The 27,667-nt window shown below is 36.1% G+C and overlaps 1 protein-coding gene across 38 annotated transcripts in view; it reads left to right on the forward strand.

The window, feature by feature from the left end:
* PTPRD (protein tyrosine phosphatase receptor type D) overlaps nt 1–27,667 on the forward strand; it is a 2,309,829-nt gene that overhangs the window by 2,159,013 nt on the left and 123,149 nt on the right. For 19 of the 38 annotated variants that reach the window (XM_054658676.2, XM_054658675.2, XM_054658674.2 and 16 more), the window contains 4 exons: nt 2,167–2,376; nt 7,275–7,435; nt 13,247–13,261; nt 18,003–18,115. In XM_054658676.2, coding sequence (XP_054514651.1) covers nt 2,167–2,376; nt 7,275–7,435; nt 13,247–13,261; nt 18,003–18,115 — 499 coding nt within the window. The remainder of the gene's footprint in view (nt 1–2,166; nt 2,377–7,274; nt 7,436–13,246; nt 13,262–18,002; nt 18,116–27,667) is intronic. The other 19 variants (XM_054658685.2, XM_054658690.2, XM_054658692.2 and 16 more) reach the window with 5 other exon arrangements.

Genomic DNA, 27,667 nt, shown 5'->3' on the forward strand with positions numbered 1-27,667 from the left:
ACAATAAGCTGTGTAATGATGCTTCAATTATAATACTTCATTAAATATTTGGTATCGGATTTTTTAATTAGCATATGAAAAGAATCAAGAAAAAAGAAATAACACATTCATCTGCCTTGATGTAAGCAGATACATAAAAATTATATGTATAAATACACAGAGAACAATTTAGAGTATCAGAGCTTAAACATTATATTTCCTTATGATATTGTGTAATCATTAAGTAAATTACATTATAGTTGAAAAAATCTCTAACATGGAATTTCATTTTATTTCACTAATTGAGTCTAATTATATATTGAGACTTTCTATTGTGCCTCAGTTTCCTCATTTATAAAATGAGGATAATATTAGCCATCCTTATAGGGTTATTACGAGGAATAAATTGGAGCTAATGCATGTTTAGGATCCCTAGAACAGTGTCTGGCGCTCAGTAGTTGCTTAATAAATGAAAACTATTATTGTTATAATTATCATTATTATAAGTAAAGCTAAATTTGACAACAAGATTAAAAGATAGTGCTAACTTTCTGGCCTTGTGTTTTTACTGGCCAATTGGTGCATAATTGATCAGCATAACTGAATTTATTATGGGATGGTCCAATTTTGCTAAACAAGTGATGCCCAATCTACCGTGGTTTTCCTAAAACAGCTTACATTTCATGTAATTTTAATTGCATCAATAAACTTAAATTCACAGAAAATTTTAGCACGTTATAAATTAAATATGATTGAAAAATAATGTCGGCAAAAATTTTCCTGTAACTGAAAAACTGGTTTTTTACATTTTTAGGATACAATTTTGAACCAGCTGAACACATTTACTACTCCCAGTGTAGAAGGGACTGTAACGTACGATCAAATTCCTAATGGAAGGATTCAGTGTTTATCATATTTACAGTCTGAAGCCATTTTATCACAGAAGCCTAGCCTTGATCATGCCAGGCTCTCATTCTACTAAGTAGAGATCACACTTTGGTTCTTACTAGATCATTTCTATTTACAAAAACAGGGCTAGTAAATAGTTTTGCTGCACTGTTTCCATAAGTATCTTAATTTTGTTTATCAAGGTGAAGACAAGGTTCATTCCTTTTTCCAGTTTGTCCTCAAATACATAGACTTTTCTATTAATACATAGATATTAAAATAAATAAAATAAAAATTCTTCCCAAGAAACCGGCAAAAAGACTGCTGCTTACATCAACAGGCATCCCAGACTAATACAGACCTTTCCCTTGTTAAACCCTGTGAAATACCAATTTTAATTGGAGAAGTCAAAGGTAACTTTGAAATCAGTGTTCATAACCACTGTTAGTATGATTTTCTCGTAATGAAGGAGTCAATGAAAAATAATGGATTATCCAGAAATAAATTCTACCTCTTTTCTTTAGAAATACATGAAGCATCTGTATATACATGTGCATGTGTGTTTTCTTCAGGGCAGTACTAAAATTAATTTTCATCTACCTTGCCTATATTATCTGGCAATATATACACACTACCAAGAGAGGTCAATTCTAGAAAAAGTTGACTCCATGATAAAGTGTAAGGAAGTGCACCCTAATTGCCTAACCAGGGAGCTAAGTCAAGTCAGAAATTGGTAAATGAGTAACAATGTCTATTTAATATGTGTATATTAAAAATTGTTTATTGGATTCTGCTTCTGCTGATTTGAGGGAATTTGTATCATATGAGTTATCTCATTACTAAAAACAATCTAAAGTGGCACTAACCTCTTCTAAAATGTGGCTATATTTAAAGATTTAGATGGCTTTGTCTGAGGTTACTACTTGTTTAATAAATCTCCTGCAAGACAAGGCTTTTATGAATCAAGCTGACTTTTTTCCTTAGACAAGTTATGATGCACTTTGAGAGAATTTCATTAGTGTAGGAAATGAAATGAGCTACAGTAAAGGATCTAATTGCCCTGTGTTTATAGCCTAGACCTTGTCAGAGCAGTCCAGTATCTTACCTTTACCTTAACAGGAAGAGAAGCATTTGAAATATTGAGCGAACTGAGATTTAGTGATGCTGATGTGCTATATGAAATGTGAACAAATTGCATTTGGGTTGTTCCCAGTTCTGAATTAATTTATCTCATTAAATTATCAATAAGCTGGGTTATTATTTACAGTTCTTTTTCTGTTTCCCACTTTTTTCCTTAAGCTGCTTAAGGAGATATCTAGGAAGCGCAGAAGCATCCGTTATGGGAGAGAAGTTGAATTAAAGCCATATATTGCCGCTCACTTTGATGTCCTTCCCACTGAGTTCACCCTGGGGGATGACAAGCATTATGGTGGATTTACCAACAAGCAACTCCAAAGTGGTCAAGAATATGTCTTCTTTGTGTTAGCAGTAATGGAACATGCAGAGTCTGTAAGTTAATTATGATGGCATCTGTTTCCTATGGTATGCTTATGCATTTTCACTGGAATGTGGTTATTTGGGGATTTGTAGGTATATCCATCCTCATTATTTCTCATGAACTTTTATTAACTTAAGTGTAATAACAGGCTGCCTACTCTTTGAACATTGCTCAATATACTCCTTGAGACTGCATTACAAATGAGACTGTGTCTCTGATGAAGGAAATTTAGGTGGCCCTCTAGTTTATGAAGTTCCAGATCGATAGGACATGGTTCTTGATACCTTCTGATGTAACACAAATATCATGGTGTTAGAACCATCATTGCTTACAATCTCCTTCCATCATCCTTTCAAAATGACTGTTTACCAAAAAAGGAGACTGTTACATAATACCTGATTGACATTAGCCCCTGTGATTGCAATGGGAACTCACAAGCTTGGCCATTCAACATGGCATATTTCTGAAAATACTGACTTTGGGGGTGATTGTATTTATTCTCCTATATCTGCCAAGTGAGACCACAGTGCCTCTCTACCCGGATTCATGAGGAAGGTCTATCTAGAAAGAGGCAAATACAGCAGCCTCTTTAATTCTAGAAATTTATGAGTGACTGTATCAGTGAAAAGCCAAGAAAGTTAGAAAATAATTTAATAAAAGAATTCCTAAGGTATTCTAAATAATGAGTTTTCTTCTTTTATGTAATCCATCTTGCTTATATGTCATTTTATGCTTCAGTTACTTCGAATGTTTAAAAAAAAAAAAAGAGAGGGAGAGATATTGTAGATAGGAAGGGGGTGAATTTTGAAGTGGCAGTACAGATGAACATTTAATATACATATTATAAACTTCGTTTTCTAATCGGGGTCTAAATATGACAGGTGTGGCAACCCAGTTGAGCCAGTCATTTCCCATATAGAAGCAGCTCACAATGTATCAAAGATTTCTCCACATCAGGTGTTAGTGTGTACAGTGGGGCCTCTCTTCAAGTGACTGAAAGAATTCCCCCGTGGAAAATCAAAACACAAAGACAGCCTCTCTGCCTGGTTTACCTTTGTGCTCAGAATGTCATTTGAAAACAAAATAATGGCCTTCCTGGAATTTTAATGTACAGATATGCTTTCTCTTTCTAGTTGAAGGTTTTAAGGCAGAACATCAAGGGAATGGAATGTTAAGAAATCATCTTTTTCTTTTATTCAAAAATGACTTTTAAATATTCGAGAGGAAATTTCTTTTAATAGCTCTAGGAACATTTCAAAAAGCACACTTAGAGCATTGAGGTAGATCAGAGAATCTAGCAAAGAAGAGAAGTCTCATTCGACCCTGCAGACTGAACCACTGAACTACACACTGTGGTTTCTGATGTCTTCCGCTAGTGTTTTAAATGTGTCACAACTGATAAAGAGTCTGCCTCTTTCTTTAGTATGTCATCTGTTTATTAATTACAGAATTAAGAATTTTTTCCAAACTTGTTAATGAAGTTGCCCCTTTATTCTATCATCTTTCTCAGCATTGCTTTCAAATATATATGATATTTATTTTCTTTATATATCATAAATATTTTCAGGCCTAGGAGAGACTTGTATCCAGCTAGAGTCATTTTGCAGTAATAAAGCTTTTGTGTAAGCCTCAAATTTCCATAACAGATTATAACAATGTTCCAAGGGTAGACTGGTAATTTGCAAAGAGAAAATACTTCTCCGTCCCTCTCAAGGACACAAGCTATCCCCTAATCCTTTCTCTCATATTAAGAATGTCAGATAACTGGTTTGGAATTATCCAAAATTTAATCTCTTATTGCCACGCACAAGAAATTATATTTTTCATTAGGCTGGTATCATTTTATGATTTTGTTTTCTTTTCATTTTCATATGTCTCTGTTTCTTGAATGGGTTGGAAATCTATGTTCTTTGGGAAAACCTGTGCTTAGACTTCCGTCTCAATGGACCGTGATTATTATCTTAAAGGTTCTTGATAAAGAATTTCAAATGAGACAGTATTGCCTAGTTCTGTCTATGAAACTGTTTTAACATCACCTGCAAAATGGAGTGGGTAAAGCATAAACCAAAACAATTATATAAAAAATCATGTTTCTTAGATATATAGTTCTTTGCCAAGTCCTTTGTGTCAATCCTTATACCATACACATCTTTTTTTTTTTTTTTTTTTTTTTTGGCTGCCTCTGAGAAGCTTGGACATATATACTGAGTTTTTGTCTTCTTATAATGCGTTAGAAAATCTGCAAATCTAGTCAGTCTCTTTCCTGGGCACAATGACGAAAATGAGAGAGAAGAGTAGTATACAAGCATTCAGTGGAACATCTGTTCTCCTGCTTGATGGCCAAGCTCATTGTACTTAAATTCAGAATAGATGCCATAAACTAAATTTTTTAAAGATGCAGGTTAAAACATTTAAATATATGTACCAATCATGAAAAGTGAGCATATATACTGATGTCTTGAGAATTTCAGCCATTTGAAAAGATGAACATTTTTTGTCTTATTCAGCCAAGATTTGCTGAGAACCCACTAAGTACAAGGTTCATTGCTAGCTGCTTTAAGCATATAAACACAAATAATATATAAATCCCTACCTTCTAGGAGTCTGTAGCTTCGCCAAAGAAAATGAAGTATATATACAAATAAAAAGCCAAAATACAGTTTGGTGAGTACCATTAAAAAAAACAAGGACTAAATAAAAATTTAGCTGTATTATTTTTATCTTTTTTGTTTTTTTTAGTAGAGGGGAATGACCGATCACTGCCAGTCAGTTAAAAAGAGGTGGTTTCATTGGAGGCAGTATTCAAGTGGGGGCCTGGAGAGTTGTTCAATTTCAGGAGCTAAATGTTGTGGAACTTGTGAGGGAGTTGAGGAACAAGAATAGAGCCTTTAGGGAGTAGTAGCAAGAAGCCCACTGTGATGGAATGTGTTGTGTGTCGTAAGCAAGTTTAAAGTAAAATTGTGGATGCCCTTGAGAACCATGCTAAGTTATCTACATTTTATTTGGGAATCAAGAGAGAGCCTCTTGAAGGCTTTATAGTTGTAGTTTAGGATGATACCTCTAGCAGCAGTGGAGACTATTAGAGGAAGGAAGAAGCTCTTGGTATAGTTAGGAGCACATAAGTAAGGGCCTAAAGAAAAGTGGCACTCATGAGACTGGAAGAAGAGCACATGGACCTGGGGGACACTGATTAGCTAATATCAGTGTTTCCATTCTATTCCTTTTTTCTGTAAGGTAAAATCAGTATCCATTCTTAGATACTGAGAGGATGAGAGAATTTGGGAAGTCAGGAGGAAGGGAAGAAGGATCTGGGAAAAATTAAGAAACTCATACTAATTTGAACATATATGTAGGGGTCTCCAGAAATGATTGGAAATGAAGATCTGGGATTTCATAGAGTATCTGAGTTTAGGAACATTAATGAAGAGACAGATTCTGCATGGAGGTTGATCGTTAAAGCTTGGGCTGACCTTGCCAGATAAGAGAGGACAAGAGATGCTAGTAGAGAATAGAACTTAAGAATATGGGTTCAGGGCCAGCCACAGTGGCTCACACCTATAATCTCAGAACTTTGGGAGGCCAAGACTGGAGGATTGTTTGAGACCAGGAGTTCGAGACCAGCCTGGGAAACATGGTGAGACCCCATCTCTATAAAAAAATTTTTTTAAAAAAAAGAATGTTTGTCTATAGGATGGAGTCAGAGGTAATTAACTCAGCAGGGCATGAGCAGTTGGAAAGATGAGGATGGGACTGGTTTAATGCAAAATTAAGAGAGCCAGAGATAAAAGTTTTAAAGAAGGCAAATCTGGAAAAATTGTCTAGAAAGGTAAAGAGTAAATAAAGGCAATTAGATTTGGCAAATGAAAAAAAAAAGTAGGACCGATGGTGGTTTGGAGTGAGAAGAGATGAGGAGTGAGTGGTAGAAGCAGGGCAGTTCGTGGATATGGATTAGTTTCTGTTGGATTGGAAAGTAGAAGATAGGGCCTTGAAGGGGGCAGGTGGAGCCAAGAAGATGTTTTCCTAATATAGGCTAAAATGGGACAGAGCTAAATGGGATAGGATATCATAGAAATAAAAATCATCGATATTTAGTGCATTTCTTCTCCAAGTAACCGTATTCTTAAAAAGCATATTATCAGTTGTCTATTGAGAACAAACATACCAATCTCTGAGCAATAACTATAATAAAACTAAGTGAGAACTGCTGAATTCTTTTAAGTTCTAAAAATTCCATATTTTATAAAGCCATATCATCAATTCTGTACATCTCGCATCTGTAATTTGAACTGTGGAATTCTCTTTTGAAATTGTAGACTTTATTTGTTTATTGTTTGGCCTCCATTTCCTAACTAATATGCAGTGGTATTAAGAAGTACCAAGCACTAAGAAGCATACTAGTACTAATGACTACCGACATTCACATTTAATTAAATACTGACTTATTTTGCATTGTAAATATGTACTTTGGTCTCCTTAACTGTATGATAATGGCTTGAGGGCTGAAACTCTAGTTTTTCTCTTGATTTTCACACAGCACCTAACGCCTTGGCACAATGTAAATGTTCATTAAACATTTTGCAACTGGTTAATTACTGGTACTTTACGCTTCATAGGATCATTTAATACACCATATAGAAAGCCCAATAAAAAGTGTCTATGAAGTAATTTGTACTATCAAAATGATTTTATTATAAAATAGTTCACTCTATAAGGAAATTTGTATTACAAAACATCTTCCATCCTTTCTTTTCTTTATTCTCCTCTCCCCTCCCCTCTGTTTTGCTAATATTGCATCACACACTTATCATTAAATCCACTATTTCCTGGATTTTTTGCTTCTTCTAATGTTAAAGGTACTTATCTAGAAAGTCATTATTTTATAACTGAAATGGACTCTGCTTTTCCTCAGAAGATGTATGCAACCAGCCCTTACTCCGACCCCGTGGTGTCAATGGATCTGGATCCGCAGCCAATCACGGATGAAGAAGAAGGCTTGATCTGGGTTGTAGGTCCTGTCCTTGCAGTGGTCTTTATCATCTGCATTGTCATTGCTATTCTTCTTTATAAAAGGTAGGTTTGCCCAATATTTCTGTTGTAATTTTGGAGGCTGCCTTATTTTTGAAGACTTGATCATTGTTCTGCTGTCCTTAGGTGCTTGATTTGATTTTAGTAGAAAAACTTCAGTGCCATTTCAATTATTTTTGGAAAAGTGTTTACATGACAGTAAGATCAAAATGTAAAGACTGTACTATTTGGAATCTTATTCAGTTTTGGTATAGACTTCTGTTGTCCAACATGCATCTATTCCGGCCTCCAATCTTCTGAGCTGCTTTATGCAGATAAGCACTTTTCATAACAATTGAGGCATTAGTGCATTCACAAGCAAATAATTCCATGGAAGCTTTCATTTGATCGTTTTAGATAATTAATTGCTCGATTTCAGTGTGTTTTTTGAAACACTATCACGATTTTGCAATTTGTATACATATCATAATTCTAATTTGCGCAAGTGTTGAGATAGCTCCCTGTAGCTATTTCTCAAAATTTAGCAAAAGCAGATAAAAATTAAGGATTAAGGAAGGGGAAAAAAAAGAGAGGGATGGAGAATGAATCGTCTCCCAATTTTCTTCTAACTCTTATTCCACATCTTCACTGGTGAATTCGTGTATGTGTCCAAAAAGGGATGCCAAGGAACGATTTTCCTTTTTAAAAAAATATAATCTCAGTCTTATTATGCCCATGTGTTGATTTGAGTAGTGTCTTTGACTACAGTTAGGATGCAAATAATCTGTATCTACCCACATTTTTCTGATATGCCACTCTTTTTCAATTTTATTTCTGCCTCTAACATCTAATCTCTAATAAGATTTTTTTCCCCTAGGTCACTGGCCAGTCAGTTAGATAGAGGACATTAGTAATTGTTCTTATAAATTCTTTCTGTCTTAAGAATATAATTATAATATAAATATGAACTTATAAAGAGTAGCATATAATATACCTTCTTAAACATTTAAAATGACGAAATTCAAAATTACTTCCCTTTATATAGATTTTTATTTTTTTCCAATCCAAATTGTATTTTCACAAAATTTTAATCCATGTTCTCGTTTTCCTTGTGGTGTGTTATATTTTGAAATGCTACTGTGAAGTTGATCTCATCCTTCTACTACAAGATAGCTTCTCTCCCTGTCCCTAACCTTGGCCTTCAGAATCTAAAAAGAGTATCTTCATTTTGATTCTTGCTTACATGCTTAATCTAATAATCTCATTTCCATTCACTCTTTTTCCTACCCATGTAGCTCCCTTTTGGGGGGTTTATATTAATTATTTTCACCCTCACTCCCTTGCTCTTCTGTCCCTGGAATAACGTTTTTCCCCCATAACCTCTTATCTTGACTCTTAAAAAAAGAAACTCCTTCAAAACTCTTCTCCTTTGAAAAACTTGTTTTTAAAAGGCTCCATTTCATTTTATTCCAGCATTAAGAGACGGTTGAGAAAATAAAGGACAAATGAAAGAAGTTCATAACCATAACCCATTAAATTGCCTATCCTTTTTTAGAGTTATAAAGAATGAAAGATATATCCATCATTATTTTTTTTCATGAACACTGCCATCATTCAATTATCCATGCTGTAAAATAGCTGAAAAAGTAAGTGTGGAAAGCCAAAATCTCCTCTCATTTGATGATTTGAATCTTCCATTCCAATCTGTATCTATAAGCATGTATCTTAAGGAACCCATTGTATTTTATTACCTCTCTCCATGTAAGAGATAAGGGCAGGAAGCATGAGGTTCCTGCCCCATGTGTAATCATAGACCCTGTTTGAGTCCAAGCGGGAGCTGGTGTCCTTTGTTGTCTGTACGCTGCACTTTTTTCCAGAAGAGAATTCAATAATAAAAAGCAGTGGTATAATTCTAATTGGTTTCTGGGAAATATTTATTTAGGTAGTCACATACTACTATGGGAGTAGGTCAAAAAACAAGTGATTGTTGACAGGTGTATTTCTAGACCATATGACATGACATTTTGTGATTATTTGAAATGGGAAAAATTAATGCCTTATTTTTTAAGTTATGTTTTATTTGGATATACATAGCTATCATTAAATCATACCAAGCAACAGATGTATATGGTATTTGTGAATCAGTTATGTAAATTTGAAGAAATATGATTATAGCCCTAATAATTTTTAAAAGATAAGTGTTTTCTTTCTTCATCGGCAAGTGCTTAAAAAATCAACTCACTGATAATTTTTCCTAATCCCACAAAAAGAAGTATCATATTTAAAGGTTTTATGACTCTGTTGAAATAGAGTAGCATTTTAGTGTGGGCCTATGTAAGCATCGTCTAATGCAATTGTTGGGAAATGCACACATCCTCGAATGCTAAGTATATTTAGCTAACCATCTGAAGGCCCATGAAGCATTTCTGAAATAGAAATGCTTGCTTCAGCAGTAAAGAACATTCCTGACTTGAAATTCAAGTAGAACCAACAATGTCCTTCTTGATTATCATGAGGCAGTTCAAAAGGAAATCTTCTGTACCCAATGAATAGTGTCTTTTATAGCTTGGATTCTGAGCAAAGTTAATTACGTAATAAATAGTCCATTCCCTCTTTTTAGGTGCCTTTCAGTTTATATACAGGTCATTGGTAATGACTCAGAATTGAAAGTAGTATTATTATTATTATTGTCAGAATATTTTACTTCCCATATGCAAATAATGCTTTGAGAAGAGAATGAGAATAAAACGTTGTTGACTCACATTATATTGATAATCCACTTTATCATATATCTCTGCTTCTAAGATGCTAGCATTAGCAATAGGTCTGTAGCTACAGATAGTTTTATCATATAAAGAAGTATATTTTACCCAGCTGTCTGAGGAGACTTTGAGACTTATTCCTATTAGATCTATTCATGTGGAAATGGCATACTCTTTGATCTGGCATTCTGTTCATTTAACTTTGGTTTTTAATCTAGTAATCTGTATACCTATAATACATTGATAATCAGTAACAAAAAAAATCACCAGGGCTTTGTAAGATCCCTAAAATACCCTCTGAATCATCAGAAAATTAAAATATATTTGGTATATCTTTAATGTTATAAATTTTCTTGTACTGTAATTTTGAAAAAATATTATATGGCCCATGACTTAAAATACACATTCCAGAGATAAGATAGTAGCAACGTTCGGCCAAGTACTGGACTGAGGAGCCAGGAAACCCGAATCCAAGTCCCAGTTCTGTGACTAGCTGGTTGCATGGGGTAGAAATTCATGCCAACACTCTGAGCCTACATTTCTTCATTACAAAGTTAGTGGGTGGACCAGATAATTAGACCTTTTTAATCATAATGCGCTATAATCTGAAAACATTAAACACCAGGTAATAGTATTGGTACTGCACGTCCATCTCCTCCAACAAAAAATTCACAAGGCAATTGAAAGTTCTTATTCTGTATATCTGTTACATATGTAAGGCTTTTCCGACTTTATTCCAGAACTGTCCAAGAATTATTTATATAAAAAATGAACATTTAAAAATAAACTGTTAACCTTACCTCTATGGAAAAGCATTTCAAGATGGATAAAAAGTGTTTATTACATACTATGGAATCAAAGAAAGTGTAGATCAGGCGGTCCTAGAAGTCTGAGATGCACTTCAGGCAAAATTAACATCCTTGAATGGTAATAATCTAGCCTGCATGCACACTATTTTTCCATCCCCATCCCAGGATGTGGAAACCATGAGCTAGATGAGACTAAAATATAGGCTTCAGTTTTTCCAGCCTTTTCCTGCTCCAACACTGGCTCTCTGCAAGCTGTGTGTCTTTAGTCTTCTCTTTCTGTATCAACCCTCCATACAGTTCCAAGCCCTCATCAAGGAAATGCAGTCCAGAATATTTTGAGATGCTATGAAGAAATATGTGGCCACACCCAACCATACTGGAAGCTGCTGGTTGACTCTGCTTTCTGGCTTCTGAGTAGGCCCTCCCTAGGTTAGGAATGCCTTTCCTGTCACTCCCCTGCCACTCCTTTTGGCTTGGATAACTCCAACTCATCCTTTGGAAGTAAGCTAGGATGCTACCTACTAAATCAAGCCTTTCTGGGTGCCTGCCTCATCTTCTATCCTCTCTTCTCCTTCCCTCTCTAGCAGTTCGGGCTGCCTTAGGATCACTTTTCCTGAGCTCTTAAAGTACTTTCTACTTGTCTGTTGTAGAACCTACTGCATTACTGTCAATGCCCCTTTTCTTGGCACTTTGCCTCCACTAAACTGCAGGTCAAGGACTCTGTCTTATTCATTATTGTGTTGCTACCGCCTAGTAGAGTGCCTGGCACACAAAAATATTGAGTAATTAAATGTATACAAGTCAAACAGTATTAAACAAACTCAATTCCTTCTGCATGTTGACTCCATCACTCAGTATCAACTTTATTTTGGCTGGCAAGAGTTACAATAAAATCCTTGGCCTATAATTTAAATTTACCAGTTGTGAAAGCTTTCAAACTTAGATATTTGTACCACATATGTACCCAGGTGTATGGTGAGGCTGACCTTTATCTAGAACTATGAATTTGTGCATATGAATACTCAAAACAGCCTTTTAATACACAGAACTGATAATTTACTAGATGGTTTTCCATCCTGAGGCATAGATTTTTCTACAACTGATTCCCTGATAAAGTCACTGATTTTAAAAAGTGAGCAAATTGGAAACATTTATATAGAATTCTTTTTAACCTGGCACACTACGTAAATCACTATAAAATTAAGAATAAGAAGAATTAACCAATGTGTTTGATATCATTTTCATCATTTACTTTGTATGTGTGTGTTTGTACCATTTAAATGTGGATTTTTTATTTTTGAAAAGAGATGGATTGAATTATCTCACAGGGCCAGATATTCCAGCCACTTGGGTATATATTTCATTGGCATTAAGAAAAACTTAGTACCTTTATTTTGCAACTGGGAACTCACTGAAAACTTTGCAATCTGCCTCAAAGTGAAGATTTTTAGATTCATTGTTTTCAGGAAAAGGTTATACTCTGCAGAAATAATATGGTTATTTAAACAATCAACATATTATCACAGGTGAAAGGATCTATAAGCATGAACTAGTTGTGTTCACAGACAGCACCACAGACTAGGAAAATACATGTTCTGTCAATGGCTGGTAATAAAATGTTTTTCTGGATTAGCCCAACTGTATAAATGGGCCATGCTCTGTAGATTTATAATGATGGGTATTATATTTTCCTAAACTGAAGATGCACTTAATCCTTCATTGGAAAAAAGATGTGGCAAGAGGTGTTTGAAGAAATCATTTCTGCCACCTTATTACCTTTTGGTGTATTATTCAATTGTGCAAATTTCTGTATACTTCAATACAATTTGCAGATATTTTATATCATGAAAGGAATGACATACCTATTAATTGAAGGCTTTTTATTTTAAATGAATGAATTTCTTTTATGGAATGATGCTGTATTCCCATTGAGTACATTAGTTTTCTCATAGCATGTTTTTTAAAAATCAAATTATCTCTCCACTATCGAACACTTCCTGGGATATAATTAATTGTGGCAGTATTTTATAGGTGATGGATAAAAGTGCGCATGGCATTCACACACACACACACACACACACACACACACTATGTATTCAGTGATGTAACTTCATGTCCTCTGTTTAGTTCATAATCAGAGGTCTATAAATATTTTGATTCGCTGTCGCTTCTGAATGTATGTCAGTTACGTGTCCTTGCTTGTGAACACTATTTCTTAAATCTTGGTTGTCATGGTTATCCTTGTTACCATTGGCCAACTAACATTTAGCCTTTCTTTTTCCTTTTTTTGCTGCATTAAAATGGAGCAGTAAACCCGACAGGTGAGGAATAGAGAACAAACCCCTTTAATGTTCAGTAAGAAAAAAATAAACTGGTAGACTTCAGAGTTGTTGAAGAGGGGAGGGCGGGGCTGCACACAAAAGATAATACCTGCACGTGGAAGATGGGCAAAGCCTACATATACACAGTAACTTCTTTAAGATGATTCTGGGGAAAATAAATATTTTGTTTTCGTTAGAAAAAAACAGATTAAAGGCGAAGTTTAAAAGATAGTACACAAACCAATATCTGAGTTTTGTTTGTGGTCAAGATTAAAATGGGCATTTGTGTGTGTTGATGTGTTTACAGAGCAGAAATGTGAGGTGTCTCATAAACTGTTTTGTTTTGTTTTGTTTGTTTTTACCAAAGATTAGTTTTTAAGTTTGAGTACAGATCACCTAATGATATTAGCATTTTCACACCCTGCAAATATTGATGACAGTGCCTTAGTGAGAACTCTTCCCTAATTCAAAATTATTATCCATGTCTCCCAGTCTTGAATAATAATAGCAATAATAATAGCTAAAATATACTATGTGATTATTGACTGATTAATCCAAACTAACCTTCTAGCTTTCTAACTCATATCTATATATTCATATACACTTATGTATAAATCTACACATGTAACATATATATAAATTCCTGATTAAAATTATACTACAAAAAGCATCTTGAAGATCACCTACCTTTCTCCCAATGCCATATTCCAGTGGTTTCCATTGAGTGGAACTCTGGACCAGCAGCCATAGCATCAGCACCACCAGGGAACTTGACAGAAATACACACCCTTGGACCCCGCCTCAGACCTACTAAATCAGAAAGTCTAGGCATTGGCCCACCAGGCTGTATTTTAACAAGCCTTCCCAGGTGATGCTGATGCATACTAAAGTTTGAGAACTATTGCTGCATTATTTACACTAAAATCACTTTATGTTGGTCAGCAAGCCTCATGTTCAATGATAAGAATCTTTAAACCTCTATGAGGGTGTCTTCTTTGTGTGGACATCTCTAGTATCCATTTGTCCAGCAGAAAAACACGTGCAAAATAGTTTGTTTTTGTTTTTTCAGCCAAAAGACAAAACACTTTAAACTCACTTAAAATACTACCTTTCATCGGCCAGGCATGGTGGCTCACGCCTGTAATCCCAGCCCTCTGGGAGGCTGAGGCGGGTGGATCACAAGGTCAGGAGATCGAGACCATCCTGACTAACATGGCGAAACCCCATCTCTACTAAAAAATACAAAAAGTTAGCCAGGCATGGTGGCGGTCGCCTGTAATCTCAGCTACTCGGGAGGCTGAGGCAGGAGAATGGCATGAACCCGGGAGGCAGAGCTTGCAGTGAGCCGAGATCGCACCACTGCACTCCAGCCTGGGCGACAGAGTGGGACTCCGTACCTTTCATCATAGCACTTTTCATATTTTACAACTTAATGCTTTCTTTTTCTATTAAAATGAGAGAGTTGAACCAAAACTTAGACATCCTCTTCTAATCTCCCTCTACTTTATACACAAATAAACTGAAAAGAAAATTTGTAGTTGACACATACCAGTAGTGGCAGAGTTGGGATTACATTCTTAATGTTAACAGAAACAAATATTTTGATTGATTTACTTGAATATTGATAGTAGATATTTCTAATAAGTATATGTTTCTTTCAAAAGCCTCTTCTCACATGTCTGTATATCTTTGTTTCAAGACCATAAATTGATCTTTCACTCAACTTCTCTTTGTTTTTTTCTTCCCCCCTAGATGAGAGCCTGGTGAAAGCAAAATACCCCGTAGACCAGAGTAGCGTTTGTATTGTGTATTACCCACATCCCAAACAAACACATGCTTTTGTAGTATTAGCAGTTTCTGACAGATCCAAAATGTCAAGTGGTCTTCCATTTCCTTTTCACCTACATAACTCCTCCACATAGTAGATAGTTCTCACTGCAAGAAATAAACTCGCACTAACATTTTATAATCTTAATAGAAAAAAAATAGAGCAAGGCAAAATTTAAAATCTGTTTCTATTCATTATTCTTTCCATGTTTCAAATTGAAAATGAGAATGATGAGACCTCTGAAATTTATCAGGAAAAAGGTTACTACTTACATTCATGTTGGGCCTAATTTAGACCATTATATGTCTTTTAATATTTTATGACAACGTTTTAAAACTCTAGTATTATTACCAATGATGAGCAAACTCTTCATCTTCCACATCTTTCCTAGAAATGGTTTCTGTGTTAGAAAACAATCATTCTAGCACATCACATAATAAGTGTTTAAAAATAATGTGATAAGAATGTGGACAGCCAGAATTATCCATGTTGTGATCATCGAAAGAAAACTAAGCAAAATACATTTAAGCAGCTGGTTTTCTATTTGACTAGGATTTCAGGAGTCTGAGGTTTTGGAAATAATTTCATTTGAATAAACAGTGAAAGAGAAGTTAGTTATTAAATGTCACTACATCCCTCCCTGTTCATTCAAATTGTGAATTGTAATTTTAGTCCCACGTCTTGAGTTTTCTGAGACTCACATCTTTGCAACAAGATGTAATTCCTAACTTTCCTTGCACCAGAGAAATGGGCTAAATTACTTTAGAGAGTTTTCTTTTCTACCCTCCAGCTCAGTGTCACTCACCCCAGCCACGGGGAAAAAGAAGATAAGGAGGTTACCCTACAATACCTGTAAGAGTAAAGTAGTTTTCTTGCCCAGATAGATATTTCTAATTCTGGTTTCCATAATCTTGCAAGAATGACAGAGCCACGTTGGGAAGGGAGAAAAATCTAAATTTTAGTCGTTGGGCCTGACACATTAGTAAAGAAATGCATCCTTGCCAACTTAAGCAAAATGATCAAAGCATGAGAAGGGCCATTGGTATTATTTGAAGTGAGAAGACCAACCATATGTTTCATGTGGAATTGACTGGCTGGCTGCACCCAGTGACGTTTCATTAACCCATTTCGATTTTGCATCTTCAGTGGTAAAAGGAATCTCTTAGTGTGGTGAGGCGAAGATCCATAGCACAGACGCAGTGACATTGCCTCCTCGGAAACTGGCCATCATGTCCTCCTTTCGCATGGTCTTATGAGCCTGTCTTTTTCTTCGTCCTCATATCTTTTTCACCAGCCCTTTGTCTCTTCTTTTTCTTTTCTTCTTCCTTTCTACTCCATAGAACTGGAGCTGCCAGTACCTTGGCAGGTCGCAGAATACTGCTCACCTCTGATTGGTGGAATGGGTTGGCAGCACATTTTGTCCCAAGGCTGTATCTGACACCTTTAGGTAGCAAGAAGAAATCCTCAGACAGATTAATCTAAGGTACCGAGAAAGCAACATGTCTAATAGGACTTAGCCATGAAAATGTATTCCATTAAGGATGTTTCGCCAAAGGCGTTGCACTTGAGCAAATCATGTGCACGTACCCTTTGTATCAATCTTCTCTTCACCCCCTGGTTAGTTTTATTTTATACAGATGAGCAGAAATGGGAAGAAAGGCTATTTAACAGGAGCCCTCTGGCTAACCATAGAACGACCTGGGTGGCATTGAATGAGAGCCCATTGCCACAGCAACACTAATGAGCTGTACCACAGTCACATCGAAAAGAGAAAAGGAAAGTTCCTAAACACTGTGCAGCACCTTTCCCCCACCCCCAATAAAAACGCCTTTGCTTTGAGCAGGGGTGAGATACTAGGATTGTGACTCCAGTGTAGAGATTGCAGGCGTTAGTATTTGGGAAAAAAAGCACTGTTTGAAAATGGCTTCTATTGATTCATTGGGTTTTTAATCTAATTCAAGCTGGAAGAAGATAGTTAAGACTCTGTGATTAATTTTTTATTGGATAAAGAAATCTTATATACAGATCTGACATTTCTTGCTTAGAAATTTGTTAAAATTACATAATGAGAGCTTAAATGGGGATATCTAATAAAGCTAGTAGATAGCTTTTAAAACAAAGTTAAAATGTATTGTGTGAAGAATCACATTTATAACAAGGCACTGTCAATGGCACCTTGAATGATTATCAGGAGCGCTGATCTACCCACCAGGTGAAATTACTTTTTCTCTGATCTTTCTGTGAACCTTTCATTAAGAAAATATTAATCACAGTTAGCTTAACACTGTTAAGAGCTAACACTGTTTTTTTCCTTCACATTTGAAAGAGAAAGGGGAGTTTTGTTTTACCTGGTCCCGATTATCCTAGGCATTAGGATAACTTGGCATCTTAAAAATGCGCTTGTATTTACCTGCCTTATGGGTAAATCTAAGGCATCTACTCTCTGTAGTCACCACTTATGTATACTTAGGGCTAAGGGGGACAGATTTAGCTGTTCAGCTTAAGGTCAGGTAGTTTCTCTATGGTAACAACAGTCTTAGTATTGGCAACTTAGGGGTATCCTATCCTGTTCCTCACAAATAGAACTAGTAGATAAGAGAGAATTGCTCAATAAGGTTCCATGCGTATCTCACCAAGATCCCCTTGAAACCAAAAGGCAGAGTTTGCTGAATTATTTAATCCTGCAGTTGGAGGAGGACTTCGAGATCATTCACTTAAACAAAAATTTTAGACCTGAGAGAACGATTAGGCCAGGGGGGAAAAGCAACCCGAACTGGGTCACAAGTCAGCTGGGTTGAAAAGTTGTAAAACTGAAAACTTGGGAGGTGGGGGGAGTGCAGGTGCAGTTCTCTGCTTTTCTATCGTTTCAATTGATTTTTCTTTTCTTCTTAAATTTCTATTTTCCCCCTATAGGAAGAGGGCAGAGTCCGACTCTAGAAAAAGCAGCATACCGAACAATAAGGAGATCCCTTCACACCACCCAACAGACCCTGTAGAACTGAGGCGCCTTAACTTTCAAACACCGGGTAAGAAGCGTCACACATCTAATCCACACACAGTCTTTCCCAGAAGTTGTACAGCTCAATTGATATTAAGAGTTGAAGGTATCACTTTATTTTGAACCGTTTTGTTCATCCTGCTGTTTTATTTTACTATTATGGAGACTTGCCCAAGCAAAAGTCTGAAAGGAAATTAAGTTCTTTCTGCAAACCTGAAATGGGGTAGGGAAGGAAAAGAAATATGGGTCTCCTTCAAATTTTGGAAGAACTATAGTCTTTATAATAATATCTACCATTTTTATGGGCTTTGATTATTGTTTTTATTATTTCCAATGACACCAGTCTGGAAAGAATTCAGTTTCTCATCAAGTGAATGAATGAGTAAATGGATGACTGTACACATCATTCATCCCATGGGAAAGCATAGATTTGTTCTATATTTTCCTTTTTGTTTGTGTTTATGGTACTCTGAAAGAGGAAGGAAGAAAGGGAGGGAGGGAGGGAGGGAGGAAAATGAGGTAAATATTTTTAAATATTACCTATACTAAATTTCACTGATCACTTCAGGCTTCTTACTAGAGAGAAACATAAAGTGACTGAGGATAACAAAAAATATACTTGTTTCTTAAAATAAAGAACATTAAGTGCTTCAACAGAGGAACACTACTATTCCTACCGAGGGGCCTTCTGTACAATATTGTTTATTCATGCCTAGATCTATTTGACTTTTTCAACTAAAGCATGTTTATACCAAATGAATGGCAAATTATGAATGGCAGAGGTAGCTGAAAATATAAAACCGAGTGACCCTATCTTAATATGTTGTGATGATGAACAAAGTGAAAAGCTAATCTAAGAAGTCTTTGGGATTAAAATGTGGTTGCAGTGTTGTCCCACAAATTGTAGACAAGTTTCTTTGTGCCATATGGATGTTCTGATTCACAGTATGATACACTGCAGATATATTACAGTACACATTTTACAGTGAATTATTTTGAACATGGTTTATTATGTTCAGCATATTTTGTCTTTTACATGTAGATGTACCATAGTAACTAGTAACTCTTCAATTGAAAGAAATGTTTAGCATTTTCAGTGTGGCTGTACAATCATCATAATGTCGGTATTTAAAAAAAATTCTAACTCATATGAGGTTAGACTTTAAAAAAAAAAATTATTTCATCATGCACCGGGAACGTGTACATGATGATTGAACAAACTTGTGTCATCTTCCAGGATAGGTCGTAGCCCTCTGGATGCATCTTGTTGAGTCACCTACTCAGTACTTTATTAAGGCAACTTGATATGAATTAAGTTAGTGTAGTAAATTTCGTTGGTTCAGCACTTTTTGAAATAAGTGGATACTAACTACTTCAGCCTACAGGCAACTTCTTTTTGTTTTTGGTTGTTTGTTTGGTTGATGGATTTTTTGAGACAGGGTCTCACTCGATTGTCCAGGCTGGAGTGCAGTAGCACAATGACGGCTCACTGCAGCGTCAACCTCCCGGGATCAGGTGATCCCCCTACCTCAGCTTCCCAGGTAGCTGGGACTACTGGGGCCCACCACCACATCCAGACAATTTTTTTTTTATTTTTGTGGAGGTGGAGTTTGGCCGTGTTGCACAAGCTGGGGTCCAACTCCTGGGCTCCAGCAACTCACCTGCCTCAGCCTCCCAAAGTGCTGGGATTACAGGCATTAGCCACCACTCCTGGCCTACAGGCGACTTCTTAATAATGGACCCAGGAATTTATATTCCTTTCAATTTAGCAGACTCAATGTATAGAGGACCCAAAAGCTGAAGAAATGATCTGCTACATGATTCCTTGCATTTCTTACCTCATCACCCTGTAAAAGAGCAACATGTTGTGGAAATAGAAAAACGGATCAGATTTCTCAGTACCTTGCTGCTATCTCTCCACTGCCCCTCCTTCCTCTCTTTTTCACATAAATGTCATTTGTGCTGGAACCAACCTTGGTCTTCCACCGGAGGCAGAAACACAGTATAAGGTTGAGCAGAAAGGCAAAGGTACCCCCAAAAGAAGGGAGCCAATGAGAGTGCTGCTACACCTCACCTCTTCTCGCACCAACAGAAAATATTTCCGGGAATAAACACAAAGCAAGAATGGGAACTGTGTAGAGAGAATGATTAAAAGGTGCTGGTGACTGCAGGTAAGAGAATAGGAATGTCTTCAACCAGGAGACTTCTGTCTGCAAGTACTTCTCACTTTCAGATGTAATTTTGCAAATATGGCCAAACTCAAGAATTCTATTAGCAATTTAATTTTCCCAATGTATTTGGGAATATTATATCCATTTATAGAGAGAATCTGTTAAATTTTAGGTAAGATACCAGAAAGAAGAATGAATGTTACAATTGTAACATCTCTTGTATCACCAATGACTTTACAAAATTAAAATGGGGACCTGAGTATGAAGGAAGGTGTCATTTAACTAAAGTTAGACTTATCACCTCAAATGAATAAGGGAATAAAGTAGACAAAATGAGATAAGAGAGGAGCTGTAGTAGAGGAGGAGACTAGAAAAGGAGAAATTGTCCTAAGATCCTAGCACATCTGTTCACTCAGGAAGCAGTACATTATGCCCTTTAGCTCAGGGAAGCAATTCACTTAAGCTTGATTTGCTGAAATTGTTTATTTGCCATCCAAGCTCTATGTTGTGGCCTGCTGTCTGGAACATTTTTACCATTTTACAAAGGAAATAGACTCCGCTGTTAATATGAAATTCATAGAGATGTGACCATTTGCTTCAGCCTGCATAGATTTTAGCCAGTGGCTGTTAATTACCATAATTACTTGCCAATAGGATGAGAGCAGAATGTGGGGTTGTTAACCCAGTAACCCTCTTGTGCTTGTTCTTCTCCTCTTTTTCACGAAGAATCAAGGGTTTTCTTGGATAATGAAATAAAATAATCCTTTATTAGGTGTTGCACGACAGGTGCTATGACGCTAATTTTTAGGTTTTTAAATTATTTACATTTCACTATCTGAAATGTGGCTTTTTAATATATCTACTATGAATGTATAATTGCTTATCCCCAAACATTATAACACTTGAGAATATTTATTAATAATATACATAAGTAGAGAATTAGTAATCCACACCTTCGGTTCAAAAAATGTCTTTCAATGAAATAAGGTGCCTGTGATTTATATAACCAGTACCTAGTACAGAATTTGTTCCCAAAGGCAAATTGATTTCTGCTTCTGATGGGTCTGTTATGAATGATAAAATAGCAAACAAACATTACGATTTGAAATTCAGTAGGCCTTTCCGAAGGTAAAGAAAGCACATTGCTTAGTTCAGTGATTCTATAAATTCTACTTTCTCAAAAAAGTCATCTTGTGAATGAAAGATTGATTTACATTCTAAGTTATTTATTCTTTTGGAGAATTGAGATTTAAGAAGTCAGATCTTTTTTCCTTAATTCTGCCCGATATTCCCAATTTCATATAAATATAGCATTCCAACAATCTAAGTACGTCAAAGAACTGTACCCTCAATTGCAGTACCAGAAACATAGTTGGGTCAGAAAAAGTTAGATTTCCGTCCACCGTTGCTCAGCTAAGGCACAAAGAAAAGACAGAGAAACCTGCTTTTTTGTCAGTATAACCATCCTTGTGAGGTTGGAGAGTGTGGAGAGGAACATTGCTTTAGCACATTTTCAGACTTTTAGACAAGAATCAAGTCACTCTCTGACACTGCTGAGAGCCTTCCAAAGAAGTAGCTTGGACTTGAATCTGTACAGAGCACCTTAAGGAGTTGCTGTATCTTCTCATTCTGAAGTCACTGATGGTGCTGGCAGCTAGAGGTACTTCAGGGCTGAAGCCCACTAGTCCGTTATTGGCAACAAAGTTCTTGGTCTTTTTAGCATTAAGATGAGTGAAAAAAGAATCACCAACCCAGCCTCTTCTGAAAAACTATTTTATTTTTCTCTTATTGAGCATAATGTAATTGTGACTTAACCGATTGCTGCATCAGAGACAATATGGAATTGTTGAATAAATTTTTTTTCTCCCTCTAAATGGTAGTTTTTCTAGGAATAGGACTAGATTCAGGATAAACAGTCTGATAGGATCCCAGGATGCTGCGTAGTGTTAGGACTAATCTATTACTTAAGTGATGGGTTCACATGGTAAGTCTGGACAAATATACGGGAACATTTATCATTTTTTGTGCTTGTACACTTTCATTATTAAAGTATACTTTAAAATGAAAAAAAAAATCCTGTCAGTCTGTGAAACACTGTATGTAAACACCTGTTCAGGTCGGGGAAGCTCATGCTTTCACAATTGAAAGCAGGCACCTCAGCTTGTAAGTATTTTGCATGATTGATTGTAAGTGTCTGTCTTATTGTGGTTCAGATGGCAGTGTATAGCCAAGTTATATTTGAGACAACATGAGCTACCTAATCATTTAAGAGAATAATGATTTAAACAATAAATCATTATTAGTGTACAAGGTCAGCCAGAATTAGTGTGAAAAAGGCAATTTAAGTAACATCAGTTGTATCACCAATAACTACCAAATTAAAATGGGGACTTAAGTATATAGGAAGGTATCATTTAGCTAAGGTTTGACTTATTAATTCTAACAGATAGTGGAATAAGTTGGGCAAAATAAGTAAAAGAGAGAGGTGATGTAGTAGAGGAGTTTACTGGAATTATTAACTGCCGATCAAGTTTTACAAGTCTTTAAGGTCTATGGAAGAAGGGAAGAAAATATTCACTTATAAAAGATGCATTTAAAGGAAATGTCCATTAAGCTCTATACATCTCTGTAGACAGCAGTAACTGGGTACGCACTAGGATGGGTGAATAGATATGTTGCTTGTTAAACAAAGATGAACTGTGTTAGCCCCATTTGCAAGGAAAGTTTTCTCTTTCGTTGTTTTATAAACAATTTCCAAATTACTTTAGTCTCTCCCTCCCAGAACATCTTTTTAATTTCAAAAGCAACATGTTTATTGGGGAAATTTTGGAAAATAGAAAATAAGCTTGTTAACAATTATTGCATATAGATTGTGACCATTTAGGTGTTCATTATGTTACTCTTTAATTTTTTGTACGTTTGAAAATTTTTATAATTATATGGTGGGAAACGGGCCAACAAAAGCACTTTTAGAGAAGAAAAATTACTCTTCATTCCATCACTTTTTTTCTTTTTTTATTTGACATATTTAAAATTAAAATTAAAATATTTTGTGTCATTACTCCAATTTAGTCTCCAGAAATATCTGCCATATACAGTTTCATGTATATCTTTCCAGAATTAATTTGTGTATGTAGTTATTTAAATGATATAATATAAAGTAGGTAGGGCTGTGTGTGTGTGTGTGTGTGTATGTCATATATGTATACACACACAATTTGCTGTTGTGACATTTAACTATATAAAAATGGACTTTTTTCAAGTGAGTGTATTATGTCTTATCTTCTTTTTAACAGATAATGACAATGATGGTAGTCAGTTCTGTAGATATCAAAATGTATTAACTCATTCCCTATTAATGGAGGCTAAGTTATTACTCATGTTTTGCTATTACAGATACCACTGTAATGAGCATTATTGAGCCCATATATTTTGACACCATCATTGCTATTTCTGCATGTCAGACACCTGGAAATATGATAGCAGGGTCCTAGGATAGGCACATTTACCATTTTGATAGAGAGACCCAATTACAGACTTTTCAAAATACCGTAAAAATCCTTTACTGAAGGTTTGACACCCTCTGGCCCATGGCCTTTAGAATTGGGCAAAATGATGACAATAAACATAATATTATTAAAAGATGGTGATATATAAGAAAACCAAACAAATTACTAATATGTGTTCATTTTTCTTCTTTTTCCCAGCACAGAAAATTTAGAGGTTGAGGATCTTAGAGAAATTCACTTTCTTTTCAGTACAAAGAAAGTTGTAAGAGAAGATGCTACTGGTAGCATTGGTGGTGCACCAGTCATTACCTTCCCCTCTGCCTGCATATTCAATATTAAAGTGTCTGCTGTCCCTGTTCATACCTCCTCCCTGGTCCAAAAATACCTGCAAACAAAACCAAAACTATAGTGTTTATGCTTGCACCTTTTAGGAAAAGAGATTTAAAACTCGATTATCAGATGTTACAACATAAAGACCTCATTTTCATTCAGTGGATGACCTTAATATTTTTTTCCCTAAAGCATACATAGGTGGTAGGTGATTGATGGGCTGTGAAAACAAAAACAAACTCATAAAAAGTTAACGGGTCAGAAATAGTGGTATCAGCAGCAGAAATGTCTGCACAGCAACTGAATAAGCTTTAAAAAGCTCTTGCGCTGTCTCTTCTGATCTATTAATACTATTAATTGGATGAATGCTAACAAGATCCATTTTTATATATACTTTCTTCATACATTCATATTTTATTTTATACAGTAAGGAATTTAGGCATATGACCTAAATTAAGAATACCGGATGTGTTCTTTCTGTTTTATTTTCTGAAATTTCTGATAAATAGCTTGTTCAAATTCTGTATTTTGAGAAAGTCTACATTAGAATTGAATTTTACAAAATTTTTTTTAAATGTTTTGAGGCAGGATCTTGCTCTGTTGTCCAGGCTTGAGTGCAGTGGCACAATCATAGCTTATTGTAGCCTCAACATTCCATGCTTAAGTAATCCACCCACCTCAACCTCCCAAGTAGCTGGGACCACAGGCATGTGCCACAATGCCCGGTTCATTTAAAAAATTTTTTATTGCCGAAACGGGGTCTTCCTCTGTTGCCCAGGCTGGACAGAAACTCCTGGAATCAAGTAAAAAATTTGAATTTTAATTATGCCATTCATTGCTTACCTAGAAAAGCACTTTTGGTGACTCTTTCATTTAATGATGATCCCCAGTCACAAATTAAATCTAATTGTCATTATGGTTGTATCAGAAAGCTTACAAATCAATGTTCTCTTTATCTTTAATTTATCATTAGTTTGTGATGCAAATAATAAATATAGCAGAGTATTTGTATTTCGTTCAGGGAATTCTAAATAGTGCATAAATTATGTCAAAAATATGACAAATATTTAATGAATGAATTTTCTCTTTCTGGCTGTTAACTCATAGAAGTCTACTTTTGTTAAGACTGTGGTAATTGATTTGATGAAAAAATTAGCTTCTCTTTGGTCCATAAGCACAAACTGTTCTCCAGTCTTTATCACAATTTATCAGTAAGGAAAATCATGAAGAGAATGTTACTGAGTCATTACAAACACACGTATATAGTGACAGAAAAAAATCATCTGAAAGATGTACCACGGTTATTAATGACTTCAAAAACTCTACGTAGCAGAATAGTTATATAGTGCCTATTGGCATTTAATGCAAGGTTTAAAAATATGAAAATAGAGCAAGTGTTTGATAAATATTTTTCTATGGATAATAAAATCATTTGAAGCATTCAGTAGCCTTACTGACTTAGTAAAACAGAGCAGGACTTTTGAAAAGCAAAAATACCATAAATTAGCTTCTAAAAAATATTCTGCCAAATAGCATTCCAGTTTTTAACATTTTCAATTAATACCTTTAGTTCATGTTTTCTTGGAAACTTAGGATATTTTGGCAAGAAATAACTGGAAAATACAGACGTGTTTTTGCATCCCCTTTTCCTCTTCCCCACCACTGAAACAGATGACCTAGGTGAAGTCCTTGTATTGACACTTTTTCGCAAACTGAGGATGGTTTATGATCTCTGTCTTGCTGCATAGAGAGCCCAAACAATCTTAAAGACCCAGCTTTATGTACATGTCACCACTTGTCCAGGGGTGTTAAACGGTTGGAAAGACAGCATGGCGTCATGTGAAATGTGCTAAATGAGAGTGGACAGGGTGTGGGATCAGATTCCTCATGTAGCTACAGTTCTGCTGATAATGATGACCTTGATCGAGTTCTTTAACTCCTCTGGGCTTCATTTTTCTAATTGGTAGAGATAATGGGGGATCAGGTTAGAGAGGGGGAGGTAGATGAACCCATAGGGGATGAACCATGCAAGAAGCATACTTCTTTATATCCCCAGCCCAAAGCAGTATCTAGTCCATTGCCTTGTGGATACAAGCATGCAGTCTGTCACTCCCAGCACTCCTTGATTCTAATTCACATACACACAGATTAAAGAAGGTTTTGTTCTTTTGAAACAAAGGCCATAATCTAGTTAGCCGTATGTGGTCTGCAAAAGAGCTTATCGTTTGACATGGACTGAGTTTCAACAAAATTTTGAGTCAACATTGAAAACTGAGGAAATGCCACACGATACTCTGGATTTTGAGTGGCTATTGAAAACCTGAACAGTCTGAACCGATTGGCCTTGCATTCCCACTTGGCAGAGCAAGTCCTGGAGCTGAATAATTTCACCCTTTTCAGAAGCCCCCCAACGTGTACACTAGCCCTAAAGATGAGTGACATTGAGACTGAGCGTTAGTTGCCATTTATGTCACGCTTATGGCTGTTTTTCACATAGTAAAGAATTACTGTTCTTTCTGGAGTCTCTGTTCAAAGTAGAGAAACAAAAGCCAGCCCTGGAAACCTGCTCATTGTGAGGAAATGGGAATGAGTGTATTTTCTGTGTGTGAAAATGTTGACTATATGATACTTAGCCATCTTCAGTCATTTATCTTACCAGCCTAGCCCATTCCATCTGTGGAGACTTTGCCCCCCACTTTATTTAGAAGATCGCAAATGCCGTTCTCGGAATAGTACAGTAGAAAGATGCCGAAGCTGCATGTTGAGATGTTGTTATTTACTGTCTGGGCTTATGTAGAGAAGTCATCTAACTTTTCTGGATTTGAGTCCTCTTGTATAAAGTGAAAGTGCTGGACTAAGTCATCTTTAAGGTGCCTATCAGGTTAAAATGCCATGATTTTAAAGTTTACTTCTTATAAGGAAGTCACCGTGACATCAGTCTCACCAATATGTACCCTATTAAAGGGAGCCATCCTGTTTTTTCCTCCAACCTAAGGCAGATTTCAGTGACCGCATCTGTCATTTTTCATGTTGACTCTACATTGTGGAGATCATAGCTTCAAAATAAAAAGTCTTAAAAGATTTGATGCGTGCCTTTAAAATGCATTTATGGGTCGGGCGCAGCGGCCCACGCCTGTAATCCCAGCACTTTGGGAGCCCGAGGCAGGCGGATCATGAGGTCAGGAGTTTGAGACCAGCCTGACCAACATGGTGAAACCCCATCTCTACTAAAAATATAAAAATTAGCCGGGTGTGGTGGCGCGTCCCTGTAATCCCGCTACTCAGGAGGCTGAGGCAGGGGAACCACTTGAACCCGGGAGGTAGAGCTTACAGTGAGCCGAGATAGCACCACTGCACTCCAGCCTGGGCAACAGAGTGAGACTACATCTCAAAAAAAAAAAAAAATACATTTCTATTGTACATTTGTAGCTTCGAACTGATGAGGTCATGACACTGGCAAGCCCTCCCTGTTTGTTAGCTGTGCTTCAAGTTCTTTGCTGCCAATAATAGCTGAGTACTAAAGCTTGCTAATGGGGTGTTAGAGAGGATTCAAGAATATCACCAAGAGAA

This window comes from Pan troglodytes, chromosome 11, assembly GCF_028858775.2.
Source record: "Pan troglodytes isolate AG18354 chromosome 11, NHGRI_mPanTro3-v2.0_pri, whole genome shotgun sequence".
Taxonomy (NCBI): domain Eukaryota; kingdom Metazoa; phylum Chordata; class Mammalia; order Primates; family Hominidae; genus Pan; species Pan troglodytes.